The following is a 23,203-nucleotide window of genomic DNA, read 5'->3' as shown; positions in this document are numbered from 1 at the left end:
TTTCTTTAAAATCCGACTCTTTCTTGCTCTCAGAAACATGTTTTTATTTTTTTTTTATTCACCCAACACTGACTTATGAATCATTGGCATATGAGTCAATGGCTCCTAAACTGGAACAAACAAGTGCTTTATCCAGACATAAAAGACAACTTGGCAAAGAATCAATTTTAAATGGGATCTCTGGGCACTTTGTTACAGTGGCCATAGATATCCACCATGTCCTTATTTCTTTAGTACAATCTATAAAACATCCCAGACAACTGAACTTGACCGTTTGAGCTCCAACAAGGCGATTAACAAATAGTCTTGTTAATTTAAATCTATTACCTAGAGTAATAGATTTAAATTATACATTAAGTAATACATTTTAGGACAATGTTTTAAAGAGATAACTTTTAGGTGACGTTCAGCTGTTGAAGATTGTGTGTTTGACACACCTTCTTTTGTGTGTTTGACACACCTTTTGTCCTCTGCTTGTATTCTTGCATTTGTTCTTTTTTTTTGTTGGCACTCTGCAACAAACTGTTGTGGTCAGGTAACGTTTCAAGGAAATTCTCTTCATTAGAGCGGCTAAACCAAAATCAAAAGCACTGCACATTTAGGCGTTGCTGCAACTGAATTTCTCCTATTGGGACAAATTAAGATGTTTGTTCTCAATAATTTGGATTTTGCTGATTTTCAATTTTTTTGCTATTTGGTAATTTTATCTACAAATATGAACAACTGAATTAGTAAAGGTGTTATATAACAATATTTTCTTTATGTGAATGTTGACAACCCATGTCAGCACCCCGCTCCCTCCCTCTCCTCAGTTGGATGTTTCACATTAACTACCCGACCACCAGGTGGTGCATGTGACAGGCATTTACTGCATGACTTGTGGCTTAACATTTGTTGAAACAGTAGACAAGAGATGTTAATTTATATACAGTGGATGGCATGTATTTATATCTTTGGCTCAGCACTGATTCTGTTTTAAACTTGGAGATACTTTAAGTAATTAACCTGAGATGAAGTAAAGAACATTCTTTACAAGCCGTCCGTTTAGATTTTGTTTAGGAATTTGAGGTGCACAAAATATCCATTTGTTCCCAGACTGTTTAGAACGAGCCACAAATAATGATCTGCGTCTTTAAATAAATAAATAAATATATTTGGAAATATAATAATTTCCAAATAGTTGTCAAAAAGCAAAGACAGACCTTTTGTCACATCATGTCAGAGGTCTAAACAGGTTGCAGAAACGGACACTGATCTTCAGAGACATGGTTTTTAATAATTGTAGACTAACCAAAGTTTGAAGTTCTCAATTTTTAAAAATAGACTAACGGACAGGCGGACTTAACAGTGTGAGATGTGAAGATAACAAAAAAGCATGATTAATATCCGCACTGACTCATCTTTGTCTGACTTGAGCAATACACAAAAAAGAAAGAGGAACCACTTGTTTGGTGGGATCGAGGCCCAAAGCCTTATATGGGTAAATTCGGGCAAAGTGGTTGTTTTTTTTATGTGTGTAGTTTGGGAATTAAGAGTTTAAAAAAAGTTAATGTCATGCATTGTGGAACATATTGAGATGGCAGATTAGCCAGACTTTGCAGAGCTACGTGCTGATCTGTTTTGCGGGGAAAGAACAAAAAAAAAACCCCAGAAACAAAATTAAAGTGCCGTTCCACTGTTTGTATGCATGTGTATGAATGTCCATGCGCCTCGTGATTCACCCTTGTCTAATAATATCTGCAGGCCCAGTCTGAGAGTTGAAGGTTGTGGAGTCCAGTGAAAATGAGGAATCAGGAATAAGAAGTGAGAGGGCTGGATGTCCCCTTGGCTTGCATGTCAGGCGAGCGTTCCATGTCATTGTGAAACACACGATGGCCACTGAAACCTCGGGGGACTGTCAGCCAGGAAGCACAAGCCCTGACATGGACCGTTCGACGTTCACAGAACCGAAATGTTCTGTGCAGTTTGTCCATTTTTCATTTAGAAATACAGTAGTGGGAAGCCCTCGCGTCAGCAAAAAGCAACTTTGCACGTCTACTGGACAAATTACCTCGATGTTTTACTTTAGGTTCTGATCAAATTGCTAAAAAAGAAATTAGAGTGAAATTGATCTTTTTTTTAATCTTTCTAGTGAACTATAATTGTAATCACTCCTGCATGAGCTTCTGCGTAAAATAAAGCATGCTATGCATCAATGTTTATAAAAGCAGCTAGTTATGACTAGTTTTTGCTCAATATACACAGAGTCACAGAAACGTCACAGAAAAAACTTATTCATGCAACATTTTCAAAACAATTTGCAGAGTTTCTGTAATAATTTATTTATGAGATAAAGTCACAATTTTGACCTGATGTCTGCTTTTTTCCAGATGATATTTTCATGCGTGATGTTTTTGAAATCTACTGTGTTTAGCAATCAAAGAGTCTCTGTTTCTCCACGCAGCGCTCATTTTACAAATTACTTCTGTAAAAGCTTGATTATTTAGATTTTGCCAGTCTGTTCTGCATTTAGTGCATTTCAAGTCAGTGTTAAAGGGGAAGCATCAACTATTGACTTCTCATAAAGACGTACCCAATGCCACTGAATTCAAATTATGGTGATAATCTTTGTTATAGTTTCCCAACGGTGCATGCAGTCTGTTTCAGTTTCATGATAAAACGGCTTTGTCAGAAGCACTTGAAAACATACAATTAAAGAACAAACTTCAAATGTAGTAATTAGAGAGAAAAAAACGCACACTGCATGTTTTCTTTTTATTCCAACTAAGTCGAGACAGTACCTGTGGGGCTTGTTTGAACAAACTAAATTCAGTACCACCAGGATTTCTCACAGCCTTGACAACTCACTTCGTAGGAACAGTTTGCCACCTTCTTGTTTTAATAAGGAAGAAGAACAAGGAGAAGAAGCAGAAGCATTACAGGACCAACCTAAATTGGAAGAATTAAGGAAGTTTTTAGTTCCCCTGCTAATACTGAGATATATAGAAAGCTTGCATTTTTCAACCACCTTTGGCAATTTGCTTCCAGCGATTCAACATCTCCCTGGTCGACACCTTTGGAGGTTCGCCGCTGGATGTTGCTCAGAGGACGACGGTAAGAGACGAGCCCATCAGCCTTCTGAGCGAGACTGTGGGCGTTTCCTGATTTTCCTGGTTTAAAACCCTTTGATACAAATTGCTGCTCAGCTGTTATAAAGTGTTTTGCGCTTTGCAAGTTTAGATATAGAGACGAAATTGCTTAAAGAAGTGCCTAAATGTTACTGATTGAAGGAACACAGTGATGTTTATTTTCAGTTTTGCCAGTGAGGTTTCAGTCATACCCTTAAATCCTGCAAAATGTTTGTTTTTTCTTCAAAGTCTGTTATCTTCACGTATCTAGATTTTTGCATTCATTTTATATTCTTAAATTTTCAAATGGAGAACAGAATGTTTGTTTGTCTCAGTTTGAATGCATAGTTAATTGCAGGCGGTGTTTAAAAAAACATTCAAAATGTGATTTATTTATTTGTAAAGTGATCTGTGGGACATTTTATTGGCTTCTTCACAAACTTAAAAGAAAAGAAAATTGCAATCTTTTCCCTTATTTCTAACCAATGTACTAAAACCTTTTTTTTTCTATCTTTTTTTCTTTCTCTGAGTTACTCAACTGGCTCAGAAGAAATGGTGAGCGAAGACGATTACGAAATTTGAATACTGCCGCAGGAGTTACAGAGTGTGGACATCAAACTGCAGTCATTCTGGCCAAACTGATGTTCAGCAAAGGAGGAGTGCAACACTTCCTGTTGCGACGTACCCTGTATCCTGTTTTCCACAGTCAGTGGTCATGCGTGTCATTCCCCTCTGCAGAGCAGTGTGGGCACAGTCTTGTGACCCTATTCTGTAAATTTTTCTCTGACTGATTTTAAAACGTCTCCAAAGTTCAGAAAAAAAAAAATACATCTGTCGTCAGCAGAAATTATGCATTATAATAGCACTGTAAATGTGTATGCATGCCTGTTGAGAAATAGCTGTGGGTTTAGTCAAAAATATGATCAGGCAAATCAAGATATTGCGAAATGACAGACTTTTATAGCATTAAGGAAAGTGTAACAGTAGCAGCATTTGGAAACCAGCAGCACACAGTGTTTTCTTAAGTGGCATCTTAAAATAAGTGTATGGAGAAACAGCAATGCGAACACTGACACCTCCATATAGCCTGCGACTCGAGGGGCCAAGCTACGTAACCATGATTAAGAGGTGCCAACACAACTGTTTGCATGCTTGTGTAAGCTCTTGGCCAGCTCAGATACGTATCTTGTGACAGCGTTTAGACTAAAAACTGTGAAAAGCACAGTTACACCCTGTGGTGTGACCAAACCAAAAGGCAGCCATTTTGGCTGGAGGTGCAGGTCACAAGAAAGGAATTTCTCAATATGACACTTACTCTTAAATATATTGGTTCTGGAAGTTTTTATTTTATTCACAACAGAAGTTTTAATGATTTGAGTGGTTCCTACCGAACAACCTCACTTTATTTATGATTTTAGCAAGAGACCTTGTAAAGCACAGGACATCTGTGATGTTGTATTCCATATAAATAGTTCACTTTTTGTACCTACTGGCTCATTCTTATAGTTTACAGGCGTTATTAAATGGAACAAGTGAACCTTTTTCAGTCCAGACCATTTTTCCTTCTCTTTTTAATTTCTGTTCCTGCAATATTTTGATGGCATTTCAGAGGATTGATAGCTTTTCTGTATTATCTATCTTGTGGTAACAGGTGAATGTAATCATTGACCTTTATTTAATTTTTAGCTTCATGCTCAACAACATTAATCCCAGCTTGTAACTCTTCTTTTATATTGGTTTACCAGCTCTGCATGTAAACGACTTCAAGAAAGGCTTCATCAATATTTTAAATACACAAAAGTGGTTTAACTAAAGACAAGCCCATTTTGAGATATTTTTTTTCTAATAATTATCCCAATGCAAAACTCTGTATTATTTCACCTATTAACTAATCAGTCCAGAAATTATCATTGTGAATGCCAACAGATATGCATTCTTCTCGAGTCTAATGAATGAGCCAGAACAAGCGTCTTCTGAAGAAAAAAGACTGCATTTCTTTCCAAAAAAAAAAAAACAACTATGCAAACTATAGTTTGGATTACACTGTAGTTCAGAAAGCTCGCAGACAAGACTTGTTCCTCAAACTACATTTCCACGCAAATGGCAAAAACTCCACTGACATGGGACATTGTGCATAGATTTAGGAGAATAAACTAAATAATAAAACCTCTAGTTTTTAAAGACACCAAGCACGTTTCATAAAACCTTCATTAAATAAGGCTGGAGACACAAACAGCAAGGGGAGAGAGAATAGCAATTTTTCAAATGTATTATTATAAAATGACAGGATTCTATTACATTTAAGAAAGTACATATGATTTAGATTATGCTTCATCATTTCATCATTGTTAACAACCTGTAGCTGTAAATACATTTATTTAAAGAGATCTTCCAGAACATGATTGCTCTGTGATGCTCTGTTAATGTTGATGGGTTTTTGGGGTTTACAGTGAGATTTTTTATTTTTATTTTGCTGTCCTGTTTTATAGTTGAAAAACGTTGGGGTTTTTTATTTGTCTTTTTTTTTTTAGATTTTGATGTTCAAAAACCAAAGGAGTCTGATTTGGGAAAAAATGATGCAATTAGCTTTTCTAAAACAAGATGAGACTGAGCTGACATTTTGTTCAAGGATGGGAAAATAATCACGCAGTGGATGCAGAACGATGGCGTTTCTCCCCTGCAGTAGTTACGAGGTCACAGGTCACAGACTGCACAGATTTTTCCCATTCGGAAATTGAAATTCACAAACCAAACCCAGTGAAGTTTTTCTATTGAAAATGAACAATTTTCAGATTAAGAGGTCAAATGACGTGGAGCAAGTAAATAAATTTAGCTATGAACTTTAAAAAAAGGAACAGTTCTTTTAGCTAATGGCTTGTGAAAGTGCAAAAAACTTTTTTCTGCCATTTTTTTATGTAAGAGCACTAAAAAGACTTCCATCACAGTGACCCCGGAAAAAGGTCATCAACTGGTTTATTTTGGTCAGTTTCTAATACGCAGAGCTCACCTTAAATGTCTTTAAATGTCTGAACCCAGCCATGCTGAGACTGAATGCTGAAGTAAACAGGAACTTTTGGAATTTCAAAATAATGCGTGCAGACATCTTAAACCACTCCTCATTTCATTGCATTTCACTTCTAAGAAGCCTGATAACTTGCAGTTATTTGAAAGGCCTTGAGAAATCATCTAGTGACCTTTAAAGTTCTGCTTGAACACATTTTCAGCTCAAAGCCTTTCCACCTGAGTTTCTTTATTAAGTTAGTTAGTTAGTTAGTTAGTTAGTTAGTTAGTTAGTTAGTTAGTTAGTTAGTTAGTTAGTTAGTTAGTTAGTTAGTTAGTTAGTTAGTTAGTTTTTCCAGCTTTCAAATAAAACCCCCGAAAGCAACACCTTTCAAAGACAAATAGATATTTAATCTTAAAATCTTTAAATCTAATGGAGATATAGAGAAGTTGGCAGAGAACAATGTGTTCTTGGAAATAAACTGAAGAGCTGCAGACGCCTCAGTATATCTTGTGTATTACTGTAGGAGCAGAAAACTGCATATTTTTTAGTTGTGGGGTTTCACCTGCTACAGACCATCCATTGTCGGGGCTTAAGGTTTTATCATTTTATCCTCCACTTAAAGTTAATATGTTTTAGTCACGAATTAGGAGAATTCCAGCTTGGCTGATGTAATCACTTGTGCTTTTTGCAAAGCACACAGACTAAGGTAACTTTTCAGAAAATAACTTATAACTTGAAAATGATTTGAACAGCATTATCTTGTATTTATAATTTTTTCTCTAGGATTACGAGAATGTTTGTCGTATCGTCTACATGGCCTGACGCAAAATGAAAACAAGACTTTTTCTAGCTTTCTTTCAACAATGGTATTTTTTTTGTCACACTTCCATAAGGTTTTTAATCTATTAACAATCCCTGAATTGTTAATAGATTATTCCATTTGGATTGAATGTCTCTTCTTATGTTACCGTGGCTGCTTTCCTGATTAATGTTCTTGCACATACTGTCAGGTCAGCAAAGGTGAAAAGCTATGTCTTGGTAGACCAGCAGCTGCTCTCTACTCTATTTTTAGATTATGTGTAGAACAGTGCTCTGCAAAGTGTTCAATGCTTAGGATATATTGTGCCCCTGCTTTCATTTTATCCACAACATTGTCCGATGTGTTTCTTTATCTTCGTTATGCAACTTTTCCCCCAACAAACCTCAGAGACCTTCACAGATCACCTGTATATTTTACGCTGCAAATCAATTACTCACAAACAGATTTATTTTTATTCTGCTAATTATTGACAACATGTCATTTCAGGGCAATAGGTTGCACTTGATTTTATTTAGTGATATCAGACTGAAAGGGGATGAAAACATGCACTTTCACTGTGTGCTGGTTTGTGTTGGCCTTTTTAATTTTTAAAACTTAAAACGTTTTAAAATCATCACAGTATATTTTCTTAAATTCTATAATTGGGCAAATCTATTTTTTAGTTTTCTTAGTCTGGAGCTCATGCAAAAATATTTGGTGTCCTTATATAATTTATAAAGTCTACAGTATGTTTTTTTTTGTTGTTGTTGTCATATTTAAAGTTAACTATTCTTATCCAGGGACATGCTGAAATGTAGCCTAGAAACTTCAAGGCTTGAACAAACATAAACACATAAAATATTTTTCCCACTATTCCCTGATAACAGACTGAAAAAAAAAACTTGTGATGACAGGCCTGTATTACATAAACTTATATTATTTACACTATGGTTTTTATATTTGCAGTCTTCCTTTTTACCATGTTCAGGTTCATTTGCAACTTTTAATGTTGATGAGGATGCATTTGTGAAAGTGTTGAAATTATTCAAATGTCTAGATTCAGACTTATTAGTAATTGTGACACTGTGTTATCACTGCAAATTTTTTACTGTATTTGGTAAGAAAAAAAAATACCACGAAAAAGGAAATCAGCAAAACTGAAATTGACTGTTTGATGTAAAATTACATTATATGTCTATAATTATAATTATAACAAAGTTAATAAAAACATTCACTTTTTGAATGTGAGTGAAAAGGATAAAATATGCTATTAAATATGCCTCATGGTTATTTTGCAGTTGCATGTGATCTGTTGTGGTTTATGTTTTATAATTTGCAATCTGTCTGCAGAATATGGAAAAGAAAAAAGCAGATCACTATGAACTCAATGGTTGAAAATGAGAATGTACAATCAGTCCTGGTGCTTCTGTAGCACATTTCTGAGCTGTAAGGAAGGAACTTTGATGAAATAAAGCTAAAATTCTTATCTTCCACCATCTGTTTGCTGTACTTTTTGGCTTTCACAATATTCTCCATCACACGGCGTATTCACGCAGCGACTATCACGAAACTTGTTGCATACTATTGTTTTCTTTATGTTTAGAAACAAAATCAGAAATTTAAATACCTTTAATCAAACTTCACCAACCATTTTCAAAGACATTTTAACATTAAAAAACAACGAAAAAACAAAGAGGCTACTGCATTCATGGTTGACAAAAAGTTTGGAAATCATAAAACTGCATGTCCACCGAGTGACACAAAAAAGATCCCAACAATGTAACAAGCTCCCATGGCAAGGTCTGGGTTATCCTGGCCAAAATAATGCGTAAATGTATTCATTTAAAGGCAAGTTTCAAGGAACTGAATCTGAAAACAAGAGCCAGGTTCCTCATTTAGCAGCATGTTACTCTTGTTTAGCATGTAATGTGCGCAGCATGTCTTTATCACTCAGGCCACAAGGAACACAAAGAGTTACATCCTTTAAAAACCAAACTTTGTGGTGAAAAGTTATCACAGTAGCAAAGTTGAGTAACAAACCAGTTTTAAACTCTTCAAAAGTCATATGTTCAAATTAAATACTGATAATATTTTTTGATAATTTAGACTGTTAAATACTTGTGGAATAAAGGACAATCTGCAAAGTAACACGATTGAAGGAATAAATTACAAAGCCTCTTGACTATATGACATCTATAAAATAATGTTTCAAAACACCTCAAATGCCAATAGTTAAAAAAATCTACTTATCTGATTAATATAAAATCATGATCATTTTTCATAACATTTGTTACTCACAGCAAAAAAAAACAAACAAACAAACAAACAGTTCTGATCACAAATAATCTGAAAATAGTGTCTGGATCTGGTCTTTTGTTTGTCTTCCCTCATCTCAGAGAAAATGTTTAACAACAATCTTTCTTTCAGTGCTATTAGCAGCAAAATTAATTGCTTTATGCCCCATGTTTATTCTCAGAAGAAAATAGATCAAGAAAGACCCCTGAAGTATGAATTAAAACGTAATGTCCTAAATGACTGCCCTATATTGTATAAAAGATTGTGCACGCTGCAAAACTATAAACAATATTGGTTTATGCTGCTCTCTCTGTCTACTGTCATAGAGATCGTACTAATCATCCTGGGAAATGTTCACACAGTCAGCAGCACAGCTGCTTTAGGCAACACCATTATTTATTTTTGTATTGATCATACAAAAATATGATCAATTTTTGTATTGAGTCAGTGGCGTTTTTGGCCTATGTCAAAAACGCCACTGACTCCATTTTTTACCATTGAACAAAGTCGAGATTCTCTAGTTGATGTTAATTTCTCCATAATCTCTAAATGCTGCAACTCTTTTGTTCCATTTGGCAACCTGCCCATAATAATCTTAAGAGTGTTAAGCCACAACAAAACCCAGCCCTGGAATTAACTCCTGCTCTTTATCCGTACCACTAACATAATTAACATGAAGACTGGTTTATTTCATATTTTTACTTTCTCTTGATCGATTGTGTTGAAATGTTGTCTTGTCTTGTGTAGAACAGTCAAAAGTAAAACGTGCTCTTACGTTTATTATTTCTACTATGTCCAAAGAGACTGACTTTTTCAAAATGAAGGACAGGGATGAATTCAGTGAACAGTAAAGACTGAATCAGCAGATGGTCCAACAATCCAAGAATACAATTTCTTGGTACAAAAGTGAAAATAGTGTAGGAGTGTCCGCCATGATGAATGGAATCATGAAAAGAGAGTCTGAGGAAATCACAGTGCAAGCCTGAAAACTACCAGAAATGTTTGTGATCTTAGGAGCTTCAGTCAACACTGGATAAAAAAAGTCTATGATTTGAGCAAGAAAGAGACTTAGATAGTTTCTGGATAGTTTTGGTGTATTTAAATGCAATTTGAGTCTTTCTCATGCAAAAAAAGGAAAAAGAATACAAAATAAAAATATAAAGTCTATTTAAAAAGTCTGAAACACTGTAGAGGGTTAATAGGTAGCAGGAGCAGTAATGTAAGTTTAATATGCTCCATGTCCATTAAAGATAATCTGGATTTAATCATATCTGTAAAAACACTGGTCACTATTAATTAACTTAGAATCAAAGTGTTCAAGTTTGCACTCGCATGTTCTCCCCATTTTGCCTTTGATACTGCCTTGCTTCTTCCTTGCATTGATTCAACAAAGTGTTGGAAACATTTTCCCGTGTTGACAAAAAAGCGCCATGCAGTTATTGCTAATTCAAGTCTCTCATTCCTCAAGATCTCAAAGATGCTTCGTAAGGATTAAGGTCTGGGGATTTTGGAGATCTTTGGAGTCAGTTTATGCTCAAGAAAGCAGTCTGAGATGATCTGAGCTTTGCAATGTGGTGGATTACCCTGCTGGAGGTGTCCATCGAGAAGAGGACTAGAGTATGGGATGGGCACGGTCAGCAACAATACCCAGCTAGTCTGGGACATTGAATAATGCGCCGTTGGTAAGGGGTCATGGTGTGAAGAAAATGACCCCCACACGATTACACCACCACTAAGTGTTTTCTTTCCTCCTCGTTATGTTGCTGTAGTTAAACTTCTGGAAGTCGCCTCAACCGGTCCTTACTGCCATGTCATTGACTATTTTGCAACGGAGTTTAACAAGCAATTGAGCAGGTGTAGCTAATTTGTTCCTAATGTCTCAACATTTTCTTAACCAAAATCTACAAAAAAATAAAAATTCCTCCGACATGCATGTGTTGCATCTCCACAAAGCTCTACGAAAACCTCTATCTTTTAAAGCTCAGAAACATTTTTAAAACTCCTACTTATAGGAGCTCCTATAAGTAGGAGCATTTTAAAACTCCTACTTATAGGAGTTTTAAAATGCTGTGCTTTACACCTACAGCTACTCCCCAAATCCATCTTGTTTGCTAATTAGAAATGACTGATAAATTGAGCTAATGTTACATTTATGTTCAGCAACCTTCATAGATGCCAAGTAACATTTTGTTTCTGTTATTGGCTCAATGTGGATACGACTTTTTATTTTCTGGTTGTATTAAGCATGAAACAAACCAGAATCTAAGTAGTTTTGGATCAACTAAAAATAGTCATGATGGAAATAGTGCTGGTCTAGCAGCAGCAGCAGCTCTCTGTGTATTAATACAGTCGGAAAATGCTGCTGTATCAGTTATGCTCAGCCAGCTGTGATTAAGACGGACCAGTGGAGGGGTTTGGCCACAGTCTGTGTGGTTTTAACAGCTCTCCAAACAGCGGACTCTAACAAAGGTGATCTCTCTACAGTTCAGTTAAAAAAACAAAACAAAAAAACGCTTTTTCACAATATATCAACAGGAAGGCTTGTATATAAACTCACATCTTTATCTAACACACATGCTGCTGAATTATGCAGTGATCATTCACCTCCCTTTTCTCTGTATGTTTAAAAACACTTTGTCTTTGTGCATAGAGGAGAACTCTGCACTCCTGGTTAGGAGATCAAAATAACTTTGGTATTTTAAACGCACAGTAAGTAATCTATTCACTGCTGTGTCTTATCACAAAGCAGCATTCTTCCTCTTGAACAAGCAGCCCTAATAATACACATTCAGATTTGTGCCTCATGCTTACTGTACTATTCAACTGGTAGTTTAGCATAAAGGATATGTGTGTTTATTTTCAGCTGTTGCAGCAGCCTGCTCTGAGACTTGTCAAAGACACCTAACCATAATGTCAACCAGACATTTTGACCAGAGTTTAACAGAGCGTATTACACACAAGCATGCTGACAGATGAGAAACTAACCATCTTTTATCAGTTTTCTAATATGACAGAAGAGCTGTGCAGTTCCTCTTGTGGATGGTTCCAAACAGTGACTTCTCTGTGAACTGCTGCAACACTATAATCCTAATCTTCATTCACAGCTCAGAGTGGTTTCAACACAGAGACTGTACCTTCATCTTATCTTCCAGCTGTGCATGGGGGTGTGTTGTGGCTCTGCAGAGGATGGTGTGGGGGGCGGGGGGGCCCTGGCTTATTATTATTTTTGCTAAATTAAAGAAGTTTAAGAAGTCTGTTGGTGCAACAAGACTGCAGAATTGAGAAAAACTGAAAAAAAGGAAGGGAAAATGTGTTATGCATATTTTAATGTATTTCTTTGTGGTCATGTGTATGATTGTGCATTTTCAGTGTATCTGACTCAGACAGTCCATTTTTAAAGTCTAATTCAACAAATTACCAACTTGTGTCTTCTTTCTCCCATTTGGACCCACCAGGCATGATACAAGTTATTTTTATAGGGTGCTGAGGAATTAATGGGATAAATGGTCACAGAAATGTCCAGATAATAAGCTGGTGTATTTTATATAAAAAATTTTGTTTTCTTTTTTTTTGTTGTTGTTGTTCATCTGGTTCCTATTTGATCTTAATGACTCCTTTAAAGCCTGGCATGTTGAAAACTTTGATGACACCAGAGTAATTTTGAACTGCCACCTGTTGGTTTTTAGAGTCACATAGCCACATTTCTTTAAACTAAGCTGTAATTGGAAAACAGAAAATTACTTTCATTGTGCAGCTCTCAAAGTACCAATGACAAGCTCAGTTGGTGCAAATTGACCAAAACTACAAAGCTACGAAAAGGCAAAATAATCAGTCCACTTAAAATATCCCTTCTGTTTACAATACTAAGCAGTGGGTTTCCAATCCATTTTTACAACACTGTTTGCACTTTTGTTCTGTTTGTTTCAGGTCTGCAGTCAGAATCTGAATGCATGATGGCTTACCATGACATACGTCACCCAGTTAGCAGACAATGGACATTATCACACCATAATAAGGCACTGAGATGAAGCTTTTCTATGTATGGGAAGGAATACTGCTTCCAAGTTTTTTCCAGTGGTCAGAACTTGTCTTGTTTAACTGATTTTATGTGTAGGAACACACAGCAACATTGAATGAAAATCTCAGGGGTGTTTGTCTGTTTCCAACTTTCCCAACCAGAATTCCCACTTTAGCAGGCATTCATGTTTTTTCCCCCCACTGGGGACCTCAAAGATTTGATTTCCAGTTTGAAAGATAGTGCACCCAAACTCACAGTTTCTGGGATGAATCTCAAAGCTTCTTCCTGCTCAGCTGGGGGTCTCCTGTGTTAGCAACAGGAAGGAGAACCTTTAGATTTGTTGCACAAGTTAACAACAACTTAATCGGTGAAGCAGATGAGAATTTACATAAAAATTTTATATTTTAAAATTTGACCTTTGGAGTATGTGTTTTGGTAAATCTAATTTTAGACTTCCTGCATTAGCTTTTGCTAACAGTATAAAATGTTTCAGACAGAGGTTTAAACTCTTACAACTGTGAATAACAAGCTCTCTTTCAGCTCCCAAAACGCTAAAAACTGTCTATTGTGTTCAAAATTTACTTCAACATGAACATACATAGATGATCTGATATTGTGCATCAAAATATCAAACACTGTTTAAAATTAATGTGCAGAGTGTAAGTTTAACAAGTTAAATATATTCACACAGTTCACAGTAGGCTGTGTTTATCACCTGTGAAGCAGATCTTTGAGTGAGAAACTGTCGCTGAGGAGAGTCCTTGAAGATGATTGGCCACTGAGGGAGGGGACAGTATATTCTTCACTGATAAATGTGAAGCTTCATGATCCTCTCTGACAAATCATCAATAGCCAGGAACCTGCAGCAGGCACACTTGAATGCTCCCACCCACCGACATTTTACAGAAGTTAAAAGTTCCTTTTTCATTTCACCAGCAAACAACAACGAGGCCTCGTTCAGTTTGGCTTTGCCTGACAGAGCAGCAGGCCTACGAGCACGGCTAAGGTCACAAGCTTCTGCTACACAATAAGAGTGAGGGAGACATCTTTTTTTTTTTTTTTTTGGAGTTGGTTTTCGTTGAGTGAGAGGAAATTTTGAAACATTGTGCAATGGTGCCACAAAAGTTTTGAAAGGTTGTGAGAGCGTTTTTGCCAGCAAAGCGTCTGAGAGTCAGGTTGCTGGAGAAGAAGTCTCCATGTTGCATCCATACAGAATGGAGAGCTACCTCATCCCTCCTGTAAGTATGTTTCTTTCTTTCTTTTTTTTTTTTTTATCGAAACCCTCAGTAGACTTAGGTTGTGACAAGTGAAGCGGTTCTGGTTCGGTCTGATTTAAACTAGCTTTGACAAAGACTGAAAACTATTTCATAAACATGAGAATGGATATTAGATTTTTTTTTTCATATCAGTTGACTTATTGTGGTCTCTGCTTCAAGTTGAGTGGAAGACACAAATTGTAAGAGTCTTTTATACTACAGGCGACATGAAAATGAAACTCAAAAGTTCGAGGGAGTTTCAGAACTACCGGGACAAAAAAAGAAAAAAAAGACTCACAATTGTTCATGGTTACATTTAATTTATAATTGTTTTTCTAATCTCATTTAAATGAAGGCAGCTGCATTGTTTATGTGAAGATTTCGCGAAACAGAAGTCTCGTTTGATTAACTTTACAGACTTATGTGTGTAGGAACATGAAGGGTATTAGAATTAAATACCATTAGAGGAGTAAAAAAATATTTGTTTTCTTTCCCTATGTTTCTGAAAACAGTTTTTTCTCTTCCCATATGTTCTTTCAGCACACAGAAGAAATGTACGAGTCAGACATCTACAGACATCAAATTGCAGAATATTATAATCCATACGTATTAGATCCTGATATCCAGGCAGGTGAGTTTTACTTCAACATAAATATTTTAAACAGTGACATTGTAGTCAAACTGAAAAAAAAATTCCCTTTGAAGCTGAAACAAATACATATGAATTTTTATTTACAATTATTCATCCAATGAAGGCAGATGATTTCCAACAAATTGGCCTTACTGTTCAGAAGATCTTATTTTTCTTTTTTTACTTCACCAAGCTAATCCTCCAGACGTTTTATATTTTAAGTCCATGACCCAAGGCGGTAACACAAACTTTTTTGGTTTATTGTACATAAAAAGAAAGCAGCGTGTGCAGCTGGAGCGCACCACATTAGGGTGTATGGAAACACAGGAAACAGATGCCTTTTCTTTCGGCCGCTACAGCTACAGACATAGAACAACTTTCGCCCCTTGGGGTTTTGTTAATACATGAGAGGGTGCTTTACTTTCTCTTGAAATCAACTGTTTTGAATGTTGCACCAAAACAACTGAATTTGGGTGTAGGTGGGAGGCAGTTCATGGTAAAAAGAAATGTCTGATGTGGGCGTTGGATAAAGTTCAAAAATGACCCTGGAACAGCATCAGGTAATGGAAAAATGCTCATGTGGACGTAGTAGTGAAAGAGTGGCTTTAAAGTTTTTTCTTAAATTTAGCTTCATTCAAATAGCTTGTACTGTATTTGACTTTATCAACTTGTTTGTGTTGCAGCCCCCTCTTTCTATTTTTAAATTTGTTAGAGTTTACACTTCAGAAGCACGGAAGAGGTCCAATTTAACAATTGCACTTTCAAAGCGTAGGCCTTGTTGTTAAGTCCAACAAGCAGTATGACTTAGCAGGGTTTAGCGAAACTCTTTTGCTTCTAAAGGGTTTTTTTTAAAAGTGCTCAGCCCGACATCTACATGAGTGTCTCCGCTTTATCAACTTTTGTCGAGGGCATTAGTTTTACGTGGAGGTGTGACTCTAAATTAGTATCCGGGGGTTGCCGTCAGACAGAAGACAAGCTGAAAATGCTGAGAACCACATAAGAGACAGTGTGAAACAGCAAAAGACTTCTGCTGCTACCATTATCACTTTTTGCCATTGCCTTTGTTTAGATCACTGGGACTACCATTCACACCCGCATGTGCACCCTGTCGAGTTTGAAAACCTCCAAGAGAGCAACTTCACAGAGCTGCAGAGTGTCCAAGCCCTGCATCCACCTGGGCTCATACGACACGATGCCCTGCGGTTCGACCCGGAAAACCTCCTCGACCCGAACCTAGCTGCACATTCGCATGTGCTGCAGCAACCAGTGAGTTTTCCTGTCAGCAAACGGCTTGAGTAACACATTTCGGTTGTGTCGTTGTGAGGTGGAACCACAACGTTAGCTCTTTTCAAGGCGATGACTACAACTGAGGTAGGGTTTTCCTCAGGAGGACGACTTTGACCGATCTTAATGTTAACCTGCCACGGCTCTATCTGTGAGATAACAGAGAAATGATCAGTAAACAGAAATCTTAAGTTTGATACACACTTCTATGCTTGTACCATTAAACACCCTTGTTTTATTTTTGGTTGGAGTTTGGATGAAAATCACACGACAAAAAAAAAAAAAAGACAGAGTCTGCTTTCAGGACTCGGAGCTAAAATCAGGAAGTGAATCTTTGGGTTACAAGAAACACTTCAATTTTAGTCTTCTTACTCTTTTTAATCAGTTCAAAAACAGCGTTTTCTTTGAATAGACAATGTCGACTCAGCTAGGCTCATTTGAAGTCACATCTTTTTGCTGCGGCCTCTTTTTGTGAGCCATTGAGCTATAATAGAGGCCTCAAGTTTTTGGATAATGTTTCAGCTCAGCATTTTCGACATATAAACATCATAAGTGTGAAACCATTTCACTTCTGCACTGCATATTTGCAACACTTTACAAGTTACTTTTCCCTTTAGCATAGCAGATGATTAGTAAAAACAACCAGCACTGTATTTATGTGGCAAAATGTACTGCAAAAGTTACACTTTATGTCAGAGTTAGCAGATTATAGCTGGAAATTTTAAGGATTTTTACAAACAATTTGCAGAGGGCAGAGAGCATGCGTGCTTTCAGTAAATTTTGTAAGTTTCACTGGAAATTCAAAGTTTTTTTTCCCCGTGTTGAATGTTAAGACAATGTGTGTGTATTTAAGCGAGGGGAAAATGAAAGGTGTCACTTCAGTAATAAAAATGTCATATAAAAATACAATATGAAAACCGTTGTTCCATTGCAGCTCCATTGTCCTCCTTTGACTGTGTAGTTTTTAATAGATTGACAAGCTTTACCCGGCTAGGCACACAGACACCGACGTGTGCACACATCACAGCTCATGCAGAGAAAAGTTTGTGCCAAAGTCTTTTATTCGCAGTGAGAAATACATAATAGAAACCCAACACAGTTTGGTATTTTTGCCCGCTGTTGGGGGTATGGTGTGAAATACTGCGTCGGTTACAAAGCAATGTAACTTCACCCTGAACACAGTGTAAAAAATATATTCAATCTTATGATCTTAAAGATTTTAAAATGGAAAATGTTAACATAGTTACAGAGAACTTCATCTATAAAATATAATGTGAATCTGAAATTGATAATTATTTTTTTAATTGTTCTAAACAGGGATAATCTAACATTTCCTCTCCTTTAAAAATGTTGGAGAGTGATCTGAAACTTGATAACATGGTTTAACAAAAATCGGCTAACAACGGAGATAGTGATTCAGATTAGGAATTTAAAATATGGTCCGTCATTTATTTATTTATTCATGTAGAGTTATCCTGTGTGCTTTCAATGTCTGATGGCATGAGAGGCGCCATATCTCTTCGTGATTGATAATACATGTTGGCTCTGTAGTAACAAATGCCGCCTTCCAGATAAGATTTGTTGTGTAAGAGGAAGATCTTTCTTATTTAGGCAAGAGAATGCAACCAACAGACATTACAACAGTGCGGCTTCTTAGAAAGACAAACTGGATTATTGTTGTTGCCATGACAAGACTGTGTACATTTTAAAAGGAAAAAAAAAAAATATCTTAATCTTTTGAACCTTTAGATAGATTATACTGGACAGAATATTTACCATCTGTGTTTAAATACATAAATAGGAATAATTCCCATAGCAAAAAATAATGTAATTATTCTAAGGCATTTTTTTTATGTCAAGTGAGTTTATAAGTGAATTGTACTGATGTGTGACTCTTTGATTCCCATATAGGTAGCCTTCTTCTCTCGAACTGTATATCAGCCCCGGGTATCCCAACGCAGCTCTGATGATGAGGACCACGGAGGAAGGAGTCCCCCGCTTGAAGTGTCAGATGAAGAGTGCTTGAGAGATCGAGTCCCTTATGTCACATCAGCAGAGCTCGGTAAGGATTCATACCGCTTTTACATCCACAGTGACGTGTTCTCAAAAAGCCTTTCATAAGTCTTAATTGTCTGCAAACCAGAATTTGCATGTAGAAAGATTTGCTCTTAAAATAGCAAAGCCGTCTCTCTCTCTGTTTCTCTCTCTCTGTAATAAAGCAGATTTGAATTAGGCAATTTGCATTAAAAAAAATCGGCAATATTGAATTATTTCCATTTAAACTGCACACTTTTTAGGGCCCTTTAGTTCAATTCTCAGAACCCACTGTTATTTGTGACCCGGAGATGGCATGAAACAAACACTTTGGTGGTAGGAAATATTGAATGAAAAAAATGTAATATTACCCCGCAGGGAAGTTTGTAGAAGGGGGGCAGAATGGAAAAGTGCAGAGCAAGGAAGCGAATGCACAACCAGGATGCCCTCACTTCCCCTTTTATAGGATCTAGACGTCACATTTAAAACATCTAGATACATTGTAGAAACAACTTTCTGCGTTCCTGTTACACACAAGAGCTTGAGTCTTACCAGGACCCTGAGTTTACAGAGGGCAAATATTTTCCTCTGTCTCTTTGAACACCTCTGCACCTGCTTGTGGTTGAAGCAAGGGCAACTCTGTCCAGCAGAGATCGTTCATCTCTGCTGGACGTGATGCGAGAGTTTGCATCCACACGCCTGTATTTACTGCATCCTGCCCTCCTCTGCCAATAGCACAACAGCAGCAGAACCGAACTTGGTAGGGAGGGATTTGAGAGGCGGTTTAGTTTTTCATTTTGCGGGTTTATTGTTTATAATTTTGTACAGCACTTTGATCTGCTTTTAGTATTAAGGATGCTTTATAAATAAGATTTATTTGTTGATTGATTCATTAATTGATTCACTGGATCCACATCCACCCAGTCGCACTAAGAAATGTGCATCTTGTACAAAGATTGGTCGGCAACTTGGGTTAAGTACTTTGGTTAGACAGAAAATGACAATTGGCAGGGAAGAGAGCTGAAATCCAACGCACAACCTTCTGAATGCAAGATTACTACTTGCCCCATTAAGCTGCGCCTTGGCACTTAACTCTGAAGATGTTTCATATCTCATTAAAAATACTTAAAGTCTTGACATGGGTTCAGAATTTTGATACTTGTTTCCTTTGTGTAAAGCTGAAGTCCTCAAAATAAGAAGTGAAACATCTTTAAGTAACACAAGGAAGGGGGTCCAATTGCCTTTTATTTAAACTTTTGGATCAACCGTCACAGTTTGGTGAACGTTCACCCATCGGCTTATATGTTAGCACTTCCAGGTTGTTCAGGCATCAGGAATTTTGCTGTGTTATTGTTATTTATGATCGATCAAGTAATAACATGTTAATCTTGATTAACTTGACCAACAAAGTGAGAGGGGAAAAGACAGAAAGCTTCCTTATCTTCTTTGTTTCATGTTCATGTTGTGTATTTACTCAGCTTTTTATTCTGCTGACAACTTAAGCAAAAATGTTGTGGAATTGGTTGCACATCTGTTTTTGACACTGCTGGTTTTACATGTTTAATTGAGGAGGACATTAAAACTGCGGTATGTGACTATATATTTATGCCTTGTCCATTACAGGAATTACATTATATAAAAAAGTGTTTCAATATTAGAATGTTTGGGGGATAATTTTCTCCATTCAGCATAAATGTGATTGTCACCTGTGTGTTTAAGTTTGGCTAAATCCACCACTGTGAGTGTCAGCAATATTTTTGTCAAGCTATTTGAACATATTCATATTTATATAAAAAATATAATAAATATATATACAGAGAGAAAGAGATATAGAGAGTTGGTTTTAGCTGTGTCTAAGTTGGGTCTTGTTTAAGCACTGCAGTTTGTAGAAATATTGTGTTGCCAGTTTCTATCTGAACTACAAACGGACAAAAGAGTAAGACGGGGTGGGGGAGGATGGGTGTTTGTGATTTGAAAATGTGACGAGATGCGTCATTGACACAACATGTGCTTAGTAACTGGTGGCTTTTTCATAAACACATGACCAAAATATTGAGACAAGTCCTTCTTCTTAATGTATTTAGGCAAAAGATCGTAAGTAATAACGCAACACCATGTTATTTCCAAAGGTAACAAAAAGAAGATCCGTCTGTACCAGTTCCTGTTGGACCTTCTAAAGAATGGAGACATGAAGGACAGTATCTGGTGGGTGGACAGAGACAAGGGGACATTTCAGTTTTCCTCTAAACACAAAGAGGCCCTCGCACATCGCTGGGGAATCCAGAAGGGAAACCGGAAAAAAATGACATATCAGAAGATGGCTCGCGCCTTGCGCAATTATGGCAAAACTGGCGAGGTGAAAAAAATCAAGAAAAAGCTGACGTACCAGTTTAGTGATGAGGTTCTCGGGAAGAGTCATATGGAGAGAAAACCGTACATGTAGACTGTAACGATTGTTTCTGGTGTATATCTGTTGGACAGCATTATAGAAATGAAAAAGATGATGCTGTGCAGTATCAGTCTGGTACTTATGCTAGTCATCCCGCTTTCCTGATCTCCAGACTCGTTCTTTGAGAATAGGTGGAGGGAAACCACTTGCTGAGAGTTTTAAAGAGACCTTTAGAGGCCAAACTCAGTGAAATGCATCAAAGGAGAAGCATAAAAAGGGTTGCTTTAACAAAATGAAATAATTAATTTGACAACTGGGAGTAGCTTGTTTGTGAGGTGTTAAAAAAAACACAAAACAAATTAAATAAATGATTAATTAATACAACTTCATAAGTATAAGCAACCAAAGCTATTAAAAATACATTTTGTTCCTCTTCTTTCATTCATATTTCCTGTAAAGCATTTTTCCTCTATTTTTGCCTTTTTATTTAAGAATACTTAATAGACTTGCCCATAGGGTTTACTGAGGATCCTATGGTTAAGTCGTAAGACTAATTTCATGTCTGCCGCTAATTTGTTTATCTTATGACAGTCACTCTGTTCTTCTTCACCTGTCTGAATGTTATTAGGTTGTAGATTTGTGCATTAATAAGAGCGGCATCAATTTGAGTAGCAGAAGGCCGCCACATTTTGTTGGGCCTCGCTCATTTTCTCCACTTTGTTTGACTCGTTTTTCATGCGAACAAGTTCTCTTAGTTGTGTAAATTTACTGTGTTTATGTAGCCTCTTTATAGAAGGTTAGTATTTAAGCAGCCTGGAGGCAAAGAGGGGAATAAGTGTAAAGACATCCTCTGTATTCAGGTAATATTGTGCCTTGTTATATTCCAATAATTGTACAAACTGTACTGAGAATTGCTTGTAAAGAATAAATTGTGCATTAATTATTGTGTGTGTTGTTCTAGTCGCAACGTTTACATGGAGGCAACTTCAGCAAACATTTGAAGCTCGAAAAGAAGAAGAGATAAAATGTGAAGTTAAAAGAGTGCTAAGTTGTTGAGATGAAGTGTATTATCTATCATTACATCTTAAAGATAACAGCTTAACAGCTAAACTTTAAGGAACTTTGAGGTTAATTGGGGCCTGAGGAGGTGAAGTGTCTTGTCACTTAATGGTTACATATATAACTGAATCCTAACAAACTACAGGCATCGGCTTTCCGCTCGTGGCTGTTGTGACAACTCTGCAGTGACGCGTCTGGTTTCTTCATGTCCGTCGCCGCAGTGGCAAACTTTACTTTTGTATCCAATTATTGTCTCCTTGTTAAGAGAAAGTGTTTCATTGAAGACAATAAAAGACAGACTAGGTTATGTTTAGCTAAATTCTCTAGAGATATGTCATGTTTATTTCCTTACATAAAGAGAAAATATACATTTTAGTTTTATTTGTGGTATATTTAAAACCAGTAACAGAATTCACATAGAAGGAATGACTAAATATTGCAGACCTCAAAGGAATACTATTCTGTTCTGAAAAGGACTTACCTGTTTTGTTAAAATGTGCAGTGCAGTGTGCACATATAAACCGACTCTTGGCTTCTTGAGAGCCAACAGCTCCCCACAATGGTCAGCTTGAAAGGACTGAATGAAACATGACACAATAAAATACAGTGTACTGAACTGATCCACTTATTGAGCTGGAACACATGTTGAAGACATGTTTGCAGCTGTGGAAAACCTTTAAAACAGCTCTCATCTCTTTTTTTTTACATTCATTTAATTATTTCCATGTGTAGTTTGTAGTTCAAGGTTCCTAATGTTGGTTTCTAATGTTTCCACCAGGTGAGTTTCTCTGTACAACACATTTTCAACTACAACCTCATTGGTTGGTGCTCGAATGCTGTTCCGTCTGTCAAACTGATTTATAAGAACTGAGTTTATACGCCTTTTAAGCTTCTGTGATTAAGAGTGTATGTGACACAACTAACAAAAACTATTAAGTTCAGAAATTCAATGTGCAATAAACCAGCCAAAGGTCCAAGAAAAAACTTTGAATGGCCTTTAGAAATGAAAAGCAATAAAATATACAAAGAACAATCCAAATCTAATGGTTCTATGAAAAAAATATATATATAAATTCTTAAGATGAGCATTATTTGTCTCTATTTGTTTTAAATCTCTATTTGGATGATATTTATTTGAAGTGCAACAAAATTCATGCTTAGAAATAATTAATTTTTTCACAAAATCACTGATGCCACAACAAAAACTAGCATGAACATGTACAGAAGGATCACAGCATTGTTTTTTTTACTACCAAAGGATGCCATAACATTAATATTTCTTATTTAGCAATGATGGACAAAGGTAAATTGTTTCATATAAGATTTT

General features: G+C 36.5%; 1 protein-coding gene across 1 annotated transcript; it reads left to right on the top strand.

Annotated features, from left to right (window-relative positions):
• The first annotated feature begins 14,068 nt into the window (after window positions 1-14,068).
• On the top strand, window positions 14,069-21,761 carry spi1b (Spi-1 proto-oncogene b). The gene is made up of 5 exons (XM_008405166.2): window positions 14,069-14,461; window positions 15,020-15,110; window positions 16,180-16,376; window positions 18,306-18,456; window positions 20,558-21,761. Exons 1-5 carry the CDS (start codon window positions 14,420-14,422, stop codon window positions 20,869-20,871), a joined length of 795 nt encoding a protein of 264 aa, XP_008403388.1. The 5' UTR covers window positions 14,069-14,419; the 3' UTR covers window positions 20,872-21,761.
• Window positions 21,762-23,203: the final 1,442 nt, after the last annotated feature.

This window comes from Poecilia reticulata, linkage group LG3 (assembly GCF_000633615.1).
Source record: "Poecilia reticulata strain Guanapo linkage group LG3, Guppy_female_1.0+MT, whole genome shotgun sequence".
Taxonomy (NCBI): Eukaryota; Metazoa; Chordata; class Actinopteri; order Cyprinodontiformes; family Poeciliidae; genus Poecilia; species Poecilia reticulata.
The sequence above is the reverse complement of the archived record's forward strand: the minus strand, read 5'-3'. Positions and strand labels throughout refer to the sequence as shown.